This window comes from Silene latifolia, unplaced genomic scaffold (genome assembly GCF_048544455.1).
Source record: "Silene latifolia isolate original U9 population unplaced genomic scaffold, ASM4854445v1 scaffold_760, whole genome shotgun sequence".
Classification (NCBI taxonomy): Eukaryota; Viridiplantae; Streptophyta; class Magnoliopsida; order Caryophyllales; family Caryophyllaceae; genus Silene; species Silene latifolia.
The window spans coordinates 1-12,280 of NW_027413671.1; the positions used below are offsets into that span (position 1 = coordinate 1).

At 33.6% G+C, this 12,280-nt stretch overlaps 2 protein-coding genes across 2 annotated transcripts; both read right to left on the reverse strand.

Annotated features, from left to right (window-relative positions):
• Positions 1-402: 402 nt before the first annotated feature.
• LOC141640346 (uncharacterized) lies at positions 403-2,431 on the reverse strand (the record flags this gene model as incomplete). The annotated part of the gene is made up of 5 exons (XM_074449154.1): positions 2,164-2,431; positions 1,644-1,904; positions 1,192-1,574; positions 730-1,083; positions 403-630 (listed from the first exon to the last, which is right to left on the reverse strand). Coding segments are annotated over exons 1-5 (1,494 nt in total), but the record flags the coding sequence as incomplete, so codon positions are not given.
• A 2-nt stretch (positions 2,432-2,433) lies between these two features.
• On the reverse strand, positions 2,434-12,009 carry LOC141640345 (uncharacterized; the record flags this gene model as incomplete). The annotated part of the gene is made up of 2 exons (XM_074449152.1): positions 2,434-2,689; positions 11,483-12,009. Coding segments are annotated over 2 exons (783 nt in total), but the record flags the coding sequence as incomplete, so codon positions are not given.
• Positions 12,010-12,280: the final 271 nt, after the last annotated feature.

Genomic DNA, 12,280 nt, shown 5'->3' on the forward strand with positions numbered 1-12,280 from the left:
GTTTTTGGTTGAAGTAGTGGGGTTGTTAATAGGATGTGCTCTTTAACCCTAATATCTATTTAGGAATTCTGAAAGAACAAAAATAACTTCTCGAAAATTTGAAGAGTTAACAAAAGTAGACAAATTGGAAAGAAATAAATACAACAAAAAGTTGTTATGGGGTACAATCATAAGTTAATTGAACTATAACTTCTCAAAAACTTCTTTATACACTACGTTATTTGTTCTATTGGACACGTGTTTATCATTATCACAAATCAGAATCTCCAATCCCTTTTTGCTTGTGACTCTTGAAATAGCGACATAGAGTTGACCGTGCGTAAACACCGACCTTGGAAGATAAAGCCCAACATGTGCTAGGGACTGTTCTTGGCTCTTACTTATTGTCAATGCAAAACACACCGCAACGGGGAATTGTCTTCTGTCAAACTGTACCGCGAACTTACTGAAATCAGATGGAGTAAGTGTAATACGGGCAATATGCACTTTATCGCCCTTATGACTACCCGATAAGACTGTTGCTCTAATCACACGTGATCCCAAATCTGTCACTATCAGTTGAGTGCCATTGCACAATCCGCAAGATTGATCAATGTTCCGAAGAAGCATAACTATAGCACCAACCTTCAGCTTTAATTTGTGATTTGGAAGCCCCAAACACTTAATAGAGTTAAGAAATTATGTGGATTACATATCACGGACCCCAATATTACTCTCATCTTTACTAACCTCGTCTGAGCTGAAGTAAATTTTCTCTGTTCCATTTATTCGAGATAATACGTAGTTATTAACCAAATCAACGATCTCATGTGTAGGTGCAAGGATGACCCTCTCCTGAAGATACCCAGGATTCGATAGTTGATTGTCGAGGGATGGGTAAATGGCGTCTACAATCGAAGCGATAGGATCTCCAGTGTGATGAATCAAAATGTCATTCGGCAACTCTAATTCTTCCCCATCATTCGGATCTACAGCTTCCCCGTCCCCAACTTTTAGTATCAATTCTGAAAACACCTTTATCTGAGCAAGTTCGGAACACGAATCTCCGCCTCGAAGGCGTGTGTTTTTTGTCAATTTCAATACCTTGTATGATTAAACAAATATGTAGTTTATGAGGTCATATAAAGTAAAGTAAATTTATAACCGTTACATAAAAAATAGTTTATTCAAAACGTGCTTTTTTTTTCGTACCTTGCAAGTAGACCACAAATTTGAAGTACAAAGTGACGTATTCACGATTTCCGATCTACTGTCTTTAGGGATAACGGGAAGTATTTGTCGAAAATCACCTCCAAATACGACAACCTTACCACCAAATGGTTGATTGATATCTCTGTCGTTCAAAAAACGCATGACATCTCTTAAACTTCTGTCAACAGCATCGAAAGCATATATGAGCATCATTGGTGCTTCGTCCCATATAATAAGCTTTGTCCTAATTAAGAGTTCAGCTAAATCACATCCTGGTTTAATCCTTGAACACGTAGAATTTTCAACTACATTGATTGGGGTACTAAGTCTCGAATGAGCGGTCATTCCACCAGGAAGTAAGGTAGCTGCAATGCCGCTGGATGCTAGAGGAAGCACAATCTATCCTCTACTTATCAATGCCGTACATAAGGTTCTCCAAATAAATGTTTTACCTATCCCTCCATATCCATATACAAAGAAAACACCTCCGCGATTATTACGGACTGCGTCCTTTATCCCATTGTAGACGGCCTTTTGCTTGTTAGTCATGGAAGATAAAAGGTGCACATGCTCTTCCCCTAAAGCAACTCTAACATAAGATAGCTCGTCGGAAACTAACGTGTTCACGGGATGAGGTGTGGAAGATTCGGGAAAAGGCATGTCTTCAAACCTATGTAAGCTACTGCCGTTGCGTTGAAGACATACTTCTATATCTAACAACGCATAATTCTTAAGTTCATCCTCCGTTAATCGCAACGCTTTGAATTTAATAGGCGCGCACCATTTTAAATGTATATTAAGCAATTATTACACGGCAGTGCTTAAATAAAAAGGGAGTTATTATAATATTATATGAATTTACAGTAATCATCAAATGCTCGTTTAACAACTAACCTTGGTTTTTAAGCGCATTATGTTGTCGATATAGGATGTCATTTGAAACATGCTTCCAAGTTTTCTCTCACGCTTTACTTGGCATCGTTATAGTAGCAGACAAAAATAAAGGGATAAAGAGGTTTCTCAAATAAGACCCGGAACCCCAACGACTTACTTCCTCTATAGCGTCAATGTACTTTTTATCATCTCCAAGCAGCCCACGCGCATAACACGCACCTCTAAATGTAGGGTGCAAAACATCATCAAACCACCTTAAATCCTCGTAAGATTTAGGACCCTTGACGAAGTTTAATAGAGTTCTCATATAATATAGTTCACCACAATTAGGGGAAACATTATGCATTCTTAGCTTCCAATAGCAAAACCACTTTTTCTAGGACGCCAAGGACGTTCTTCTTGTTTCCACACGAATTTCGTCGGAAACTGGCTATATAATACTTGTTGTGCCTCCTCGCTAGATTTATTACAATCCATCCAAGCCAAGAACTTTATCATACCGATTGTGGGATTATCGATGACTACATCAATAGGGTCTTCGTCGTTAAAAACAATGCTTTGTTCATCAGGAAGGTGAAAGCGCAATCTTTCAACAGGAGGGGTCCTATAATGGATTTCAAAGCTGAAGATTCTCTACACAGTTTCGCATGCTGAGATATAACTGAAGGAAATGTAGATTCATATACATACTAACATACTCATATATGTCGAAATTTATTTGTCATAAAATTGAATACGGATTTTATGCATGCAAACATTAAAACAAATAGAGTAGAAATCATGTTCTTACATTGTTGATTTCGGTTTTATGGGCACAAGAGAGATCACCTTTCTCTCTTGTTCTTGAGCTTATCCTTATGGAAGAACAAAGATCTAAGTATAAGATCTCTCCCCAAGCTTTATACCCAAGGCTTTCACTTAATTTGATTAATATTACAAGAACTAGTATAATATTAATGTGGTAGAAAAATTGAACCAAAAACATTTATAAACACATAAATGTTTCGGTTTTATGGAGGAAGAAGAAGAGAGGTTTTTGTCTCTCTAGAATTCTATATTTTGAATAAGTAAAAGAATGAATCCTCACTAACACATTTTAGTGTAATATTAGGTAAAATTGGATGAAAAACCAATGATGGTTTTTTCATCAAAAACCGGGTGGAGGGGGGTTTATTGGGTAGCCAATGCATGCATACATTTGTCTTCACAATGTTTAGTAGGCTTGCATGGCTACTAAAGCATGTAATGATTGTGTTTACCACTTAATAAAACAACCACAATATTAGCTTAAACCTCCTCTTATTTTCGGCACATATGTTAATATGGTATCCATATTATTTTTGTCAATTGTAAATATGTCACATGTCATATGTGACATAAATTTGTTATGTATTTTTAACACATTAAAAATCAACGTATTAATAAAAATACGTCACATACAAAAATCGACTTAGTAATTTCATAATTACTTGTGCCAAAATATTTTACCAATTTATAAATCACAACAGATTGTATTTATAATAATTCATTCAATTCCGATTGTTTCTTTAAACAATAATTTCATCCGAGTAATGATACAATTCAATTACTCAGACCGTATCTCATTTAATCACATTTCAATTTGATACGTAAATTTTACTTCCAAAATCGTCCGTCAATTTTCAAGTAATTTAATTAACTCGCAACGTTATACGATTAATTAAATAATCAATTAAGAGTATTGCCCTTTAGGTATGACCTAGGGGGTCAACTGATCACCACCGTCACACGACAGTAATGTCAAACTCTAGTCAGCCAATCATTACCGATATATGTTGACCAGTTGACAGTAACAATATTACTTCCCAATTGTATTCTTAAAATGAGATTTAATAATGATATTTAAATCATGTGATCGCACTATTGTTGAGGACACATTTCCAACAATCTCCCACTTGTCCTCGACAAGTGTGCGTCACCAATTCTCTTGTCCTATTACTATCTCCCACTCAATGCAAGGTGTCTTTCAGGTCGTACTTGCAAGTGATCATATCGAGAGTGGTTTCCTCGATCTGGAGAATAACTGATTGACCGGATTTATCCACTACGGATACCTTCCGAGCGTACACGCATTTCGATTCATTACTCCTCGAGTGGCCACGAGATATTGTTTTAACCCGACAAGGGGATGGACAATTCCTATCGCACTCATTCCCTTCGACTAGCCACAGCCATCATAACCCAAAATATGCCCATTTGACCCCATTTACGAAGGTCGTAGTAACACAAATCAAAGTTAATCCAAACCGAGCCATCTTAGGTGAATAGTCTTTAGTCAAAAGAATCGACTCATTTGAATACTATAGTAGCTCTCGCCACGACCAGGCTATATAAATTTGCCAGAACTCTATAAGCGGTCATAAGGCCCGACAAGGTGTTCCTAACATCTGCCTATGTGATCGACTAGTCATCTCACATGACTGTATGGCACTTGAACTTGCCATCAATCGCATCACACTCTAGTCACTTCGAGACGTCACCTCATACAAGTGACTATGGGCGAATACAATGCTAATCCGTGTTCACTTTAACGGGGTTCAATTGTCACTACAACCCGTTTGGATGTAACAAAGTATAATAAAAGAGTTTTAAAATAAAACTCGAACGACAAATGCGATTATCACACATGAATAGTCAATGCCTGATTACTATTTCATGTTCTATAATCTGATTTGATCTTGTACGTAGTTGTTCATTTCAATTCAATTGAAATGACATGACTCATCATGTTTAGCCTTTGAGAAGGCTTTGGTTAGTAGGTTTTATCAATTTCTTGTACCTTACTCAACCTTACTACATTATTCGGTTTCCTTTGTAATGTATACATTTGCATCACAAAACTTTCTGAGTACGTGTCGAGATCCAATCAAGACATAGGCCCTCTTAGCCTAAGAATAGCTCCCACTGGTTTCACAGTGTGCGGGACTCATCCTCTTGCACATCTCATGATTGCAAGTGTACTCAATTTCCGTTATAAATATCTCTCATTGTTCTTTATTGCCTAGAACGATTCTAGAAAATCTACTTCTTAATTATCATAGCCACAATGGTATCTTAACCATCCTAATGTGTTTTGATTATGGTTTTGTCGGAAACCATGCGCAACCTCAATTGTCAATTGTCACTTGTGTAACACACTTACACAAAATTGCATCATAAACACTTTGCTTTACTTCCTTAATGCTTCTGCATGCACTTAAGGGTAATCTTTATGGCGTACTTGGCAAAGATTACTTAAATTCGATTTTGAAAACAATTCATCATACTCAAAGTATATGAAGTGTTATACATCATTATTCATTTAATTGATCCGGCAGCGGAAGCAAATGGAATCAATCAAATATGTTTAATTTAATTGAACTAGTCATGAATCTTATCAACATAAGACTTCTTACTGACGCTAATATCATGTGGATTTATCTTCATAAATCTGGATATTAAAGATGTATTATAATACTCCAAAAGTCTTAAATCATTCTTGATGATCAATATGTCATCCACATATCGGACTAATTAAAATTTCCGTAACTCCCACTAAACTCCATGTATAAACACAACTTCTCGACTTATCGAGAAATGTTTTATCACATGATCAAAATGTTGATTCTAACTCATTGATGTCCTACTTAAGACCCTCTCTTAAGTTTCACATTATCTTAGGATTGCAAGAATCTACTAAACTCAAGACATGTATTGAATACATTCCTTCTATTGAAGAAGTGGGTTTTAGATTCACTTGCTATGTATTTCATAACCTCATAATGAAACACAATCCCTAAGAAGATCCAAATAGACTTAAGCATTTCAATTAGTGCAAAACCCTTTGCAACCAATCTTGCTTTGAAATATCTCTTTATTAGTGCAAAACTCTTTGTCACTAATCAAGCCTTTTTGTTTCGGATTTTCATGGCTCTAAGCCTTGTATTGAGTTGTGACTTTAAACACTCTTATGTAAGTCATATGTTCATTACTTTCTAGAAGTAATCAACTTGAATCAAACAATTTCTTTTGTAAGTTATAAGCTCTTTACTTTCTTCAAAGTAGCATGAATTCATCATTTTTAACAAGTGACGAATTTTAACCTCCTAGGTTTTGAAGAAACAACGTGTTACACAAAACGTCTCATGTAGCCAAGAAAGACCAGTTTCTTGCTACATAACATTCTTTGTGGCTCTTTGAATAATTTCTCCCACTCTGTCTTCTAGAAATAAACTTGTATTTTAGAAAGACAGATTCATGAGCCGCAAACCCGTCGTGCTCGTGATAATTGAAAGGGAAAAAATGAGCATTTGTTTCTTGTGATAACTTACAAGCATGGTACCCTTACCATTTCATATCTCATATGTTTTGATTTAGTGGAAAAATAATTTAGACAAAAATGATAAAATCCCCAAATGGATCAAGTAACTTAAAGTAACTTGATTGAAATCCAAACCATATCGAATAGCGTTTGATTTCTTATCTAATCACACATTATTCCAAGAGAGATTAACTTGTGATTCTATATCACATTTTCTTTGGCTTATATCAAAGTCTTCACTTTGATAATCCCATCACGACTAAATCGTGCTTCTTTGAACTCTTCAAAGATTTCTCTATTTACCTTATTAAGTGAACATATTAGCGTAAACTTAAATCGTTGGTAAAAGAAAATGATCAACCTATTTTGGATCAATGATTTACAACCTCGATCTCCTTTTCAACCAAAAGGCACGAGACATCTTGCTTTGAATACAAGATACGCATATACCATTAACGATCAAATGGTTTCAAGAGTACTAGATAACTCTTTGCGTTCATCATTCCAAAATTTAAGGTTTAATCTTGGGTTACCAATTTGAATCTTACATCATCTACATGATATGTCATTCTAGTTTGGTTTAGAATATAATCACCTTGATAATGGGCTAGCCATACATCAAATCGTGGTGTATAGGGTCACAAAAGTGAAAACCTCTCTTGTCTCTTAACAAGTTTATATTCTTATTTAGAGTTTATGCACTTAATAGTCACAATTAAGTACCACTTTAAATCCAAAAACTAGATTGAGTACACAATTACTCTATCTCTCGACATCATTGTTGCTAGTCGTCATATTCTAATCATCCTATGTATCAAGTACAATGATGAAAACCTCCATTGGTTTCTAATATTGACGAAGTAGTATTAGCAAAATTTATGTTTAATCAAATAAACATTTTTAAAGAAGAAGGTCCCATTAGATGTCCCACAACTAACTTGTTGATTCTTCAATAATTTGGGGTAGTTTCCTTTCTCGTGTCCAACATTTTAAGACAATGGAAACTTTATCGGTCGGGATTGATAGGTTTAGTATCGTTATTCTCAACAACTTTACCTTTAACATTACCTTGTATCAATTCCATTATTATCTTTACTTCTTGAACCTCGTTCTCATCTTAACGGTTTAAGAGAATGCTCCCACTCATTTCAATGAGTCTTTGCTTTGAGAAGCAAAATTGAATTCATGAAGAACACTCTTCATTTGTTCGTTTTAGTCTTAAAAACTTTCATTGAGGTGGTTGCGTTATTTTGGTCAATTACGAATTCTTGACAAAACTAATTATCAAAATAATTTTATCGCTTCGATGTACTTAATGCATTTAAGTACATGAAAAAACATTCCATTGCAAGTAGATGTGTTAGTCAAGAATCAAAAACCTGTTTGATAATGAATAACTTTAATCTATACTCTTTACGAGAGATCCTTAGCAATGGTTAACTTGAGGTCTTAAGAAGAAAAATCAAATTTTTTGTCTTTAGTTACGATGTTTTAATGGAGATTTGTATCAAAATCGAAATGATATCGTATATGAATTGTGGTAAAGAAATAGAACAATATAAAAACGGAATAGTGGAAAACTTAACATTTATCGTTTTATTAATACTTGTAAATAACAAGTAAAGCATTTACATAGTGACCTCTACCCAACTATGATAAATGATTCCAAGACCCAAATTCATATTAACTTGGGCACGGTGTGGCCGATGAAACCCTTATCAATATAACTCGGTGGATTAACGCTTTAATCGATTATACTTTTAGAACTCTTGGTCGATAATATTACATTAACATATATCTTTAGCCCAAAACACATTCAACAAGGGGACGGTGTGGCCGATGAAACCCTTATCGAAAAACTTTTGTTGAGTTCAATCCAAATTTCGAATAAATGTGTCCATGATCCAAAACCACATTAACTTGGGCACGGTGTGGCCGATGAAACCCTCATCAACATGAATTCGGTGGATAGACATTTATCACCCACTTCCCCTACGTAACAAGGTTTGTACCCCGGTGTGGCCGAGTGCACTCCCTCACGAAATAGGTTTTCATGGTTTCTACTATTTGGTAAGGCTATGTCTCAATTAATTGTTTTAGCGAGAGGTCATGTCAATTTATTATCTATCACGTTTTAAGTGAACTAAAGCGGTGAACTACGATAATTCTAATTGACACGGTCGATAAACTCGATGAAATAACAATGCATGTTTAGTTATGGCGATTTAGCAATGCATGTGACATAAAATAAAATGCAAGCATAAAAGATAAATAAATCCTAGTATGGCCTTTCCTAAAATAGAAAAACTCTTTAACTATTACAAATTCGGAAACCAACTCCATTGGTCCCTTGAACTTCGGTTGTTGCACGCATCTCGAGGTAACACCGTCTTTATGTATCGCCATTCTTGAAGAAATCCGTCTTTGGGAACTCCGGAATGAATAAAATTACATAATAAATTACATAATTTCCTATTATACATTTGTAACTAAAATAAAATAAATCTATTAAATTACAAAACGGTGATACGAGATCACAATAAAAATTACAACCGAATCGATATTCCCATACATTTCGGGAAATACCAATTAAAATCTAAGGCCATACTAAGTAAAATTACATAATTCAAAATTACATAAATTAAAATTATGACAATCATAAAGAAAAATGCAGCATTATAATATGTATGAACATGCTCAATTTTTATGCTAAATCGCCTTTTAATTAGCTAATATCGTATATTACTCGGTTTTTACGGATTTGCGTGATTTCAACATTTTATAATCACAAAAATACATAAACTCATATTTATGCATAAGTTAATTACCCTAACCTCTTAGGACTCAAAATATAGTCTTCACTAATAATTTGACCATAATTAACCTTTATTTACAAATTTGTTCATAAATGGACCAAAATTACAAAATAAGCTATTTAACTTCAAATAAATCACAAAATTTCAAATAAATTCAGAATTTGAAATTTAAAATTCATGAACATTCTGGAAAATTCCATGACACTCATAATGTTCAAAATCTTAGGTTAAAAATTTCGAAAAATTTCGGAAAAACAATGTTGCGGTTTATCGATATTTAAAAAAATAATCATAAAACATGGGAAAAATATATTCATTAACTTTTCAATTTTAGATCTGAAAAATATAATAAAATGCAACATTAGACGTTTTTCCAAAGTCATAGATTATGTTTTATTAATTTTCAATAATAATGTCACTATTTATGCTATTTTTCTTCAAAAATTCACAAATCATGCTAAAAGACTTCTTTATAGCCAATTATTTTACACACATCTTGTAAAATTGCATGTGACAACATATTAATTTTCTATGACCAGATTCGAAATTTAACTCATATTAACCTATTTTTCTCTTAAATCCGAATTTAATAATGAAAAAATCATTTTCGAGCATAACAAGTCCAAAAATTATGAAAATTTACAGGTTATCTCAAAATAATATATGTAACAACATATCCAAAAACCAAGTGAAAATTCGAAGTATAGCTATTTTTAGACCAAAAATGACATTTTTACTCATAAAATCACATTTAAATGCCATTATTGTAAATTATGAACAATAAAAATCCGAAAAATTAACCAAAATATCCTAAAATACTTTAGGACCAGAAATATTAACATGCATGTAATAATTTCGTGATATATCATAATAACACAAATTTTACAAGTTTTATTTTGTTATTCATATAACTCGGAAAAACTTTTAACCAATTTGCATGCAAACAACCGTGGCTCGGATACCAATTGAAGGAAATGTAGATTCATATACATACTAACATACTCATATATGTCGAAATTTATTTGTCATAAAATTGAATACGGATTTTATGCATGCAAACATTAAAACAAATAGAGTAGAAATCATGTTCTTACATTGTTGATTTCGGTTTTATGGGCACAAGAGAGATCACCTTTCTCTCTTGTTCTTGAGCTTATCCTTATGGAAGAACAAAGATCTAAGTATAAGATCTCTCCCCAAGCTTTATACCCAAGGCTTTCACTTAATTTGATTAATATTACAAGAACTAGTATAATATTAATGTGGTAGAAAAATTGAACCAAAAACATTTATAAACACATAAATGTTTCGGTTTTATGGAGGAAGAAGAAGAGAGGTTTTTGTCTCTCTAGAATTCTATATTTTGGATAAGTAAAAGAATGAATCCTCACTAACACATTTTAGTGTAATATTAGGTAAAATTGGATGAAAAACCAATGATGGTTTTTTCATCAAAAACCGGTGGAGGGGGTTTATTGGGTAGCCAATGCATGCATACATTTGTCTTCACAATGTTTAGTAGGCTTGCATGGCTACTAAAGCATGTAATGATTGTGTTTACCACTTAATAAAACAACCACAATATTAGCTTAAACCTCCTCTTATTTTCGGCACATATGTTAATATGGTATCCATATTATTTTGTCAATTGTCAATATGTCACATGTCATATGTGACATAAATTTGTTATGTATTTTTAACACATTAAAAATCAACGTATTAATAAAAATACGTCACATACAAAAATCGACTTAGTAATTTCATAATTACTTGTGCCAAAATATTTTACCAATTTATAAATCACAACAGATTGTATTTATAATAATTCATTCAATTCCGATTGTTTCTTTAAACAATAATTTCATCCGAGTAATGATACAATTCAATTACTCAGACCATATCTCATTTAATCACATTTCAATTTGATACGTAAATTTTACTTCCAAAATCGTCCGTCAATTTTCAAGTAATTTAATTAACTCGCAACGTTATACGATTAATTAAATAATCAATTAAGAGTATTGCCCTTTAGGTATGACCTAGAAGTCAAATGATCACCGTCACACGACGTGAATGTCAAACTCTAGTCAGCCAATCATTACCGATATATGTTGACCAGTTGACAGTAACAATATTACTTCCCAATTGTATTCTTAAAATGAGATTTAATAATGATATTTAAATCATGTGATCGCACTATTGTTGAGAACACATTTCCCAACAATAACGACAATCATAAAACCTCTGTATCTCATCTATTTGGGCGGGATTCTCCTCGTTTCGACGACGATAAGAAGATTGCACTGTGGCTTGATCAGGCCCCTTATTTATGTACTTCAACAAATACTTGATTGATCGAGCTTGATTACAGCACTCGACATTTATATGGGCACGATATTTTAACAATAGTTGCGCATTATATGGAACTACCCACTCATTGCCAAGTTTGCGTCCACACTTCACCACGATAAATCCATTCTCCCTCCTCTTATATACAGGATACCCGTCGTCGTCAACCGTTGTGCTTTCGATGCACCTCTTCGGAATGTTTCTAGAGCACTTAGATGCAACCATACACGGGTAAGTAGGGAAGTCTTTGCCACATGGACCGTGTATCATATTCTCCTTCACAAGAGCATATAACAATGGGTTATCATCATCAGGATCGGGTATCTTAGCACTAATAGTTTTATCTACATTTGTGGCCTTCGGGAATTTGTCATCACGATGAAGAAATATTAGAATATGAGCATGTGGCAACCAACGTTTCTGAAATTCAATAGTGTATTATCCTATGTATTATAAGATTAATATCTTAAAAAAGTAATAATATGAGTTAAGATTTGTTGAATTAGCCAATTTGACTCACTTTTTTGCAAAGAGAAAATGGTTCATGGTTCTACTTCAATAGAAAGGAGGGAATAAGAATATGATCAAATAAGAAAAATGAAGTATGTTAGAAAATCGGCATATAACATAAGGATGACTATCCTATACAATGAAAAATTTCCCAATTTAGGTGAGTGAGGTTTAAAAGGGG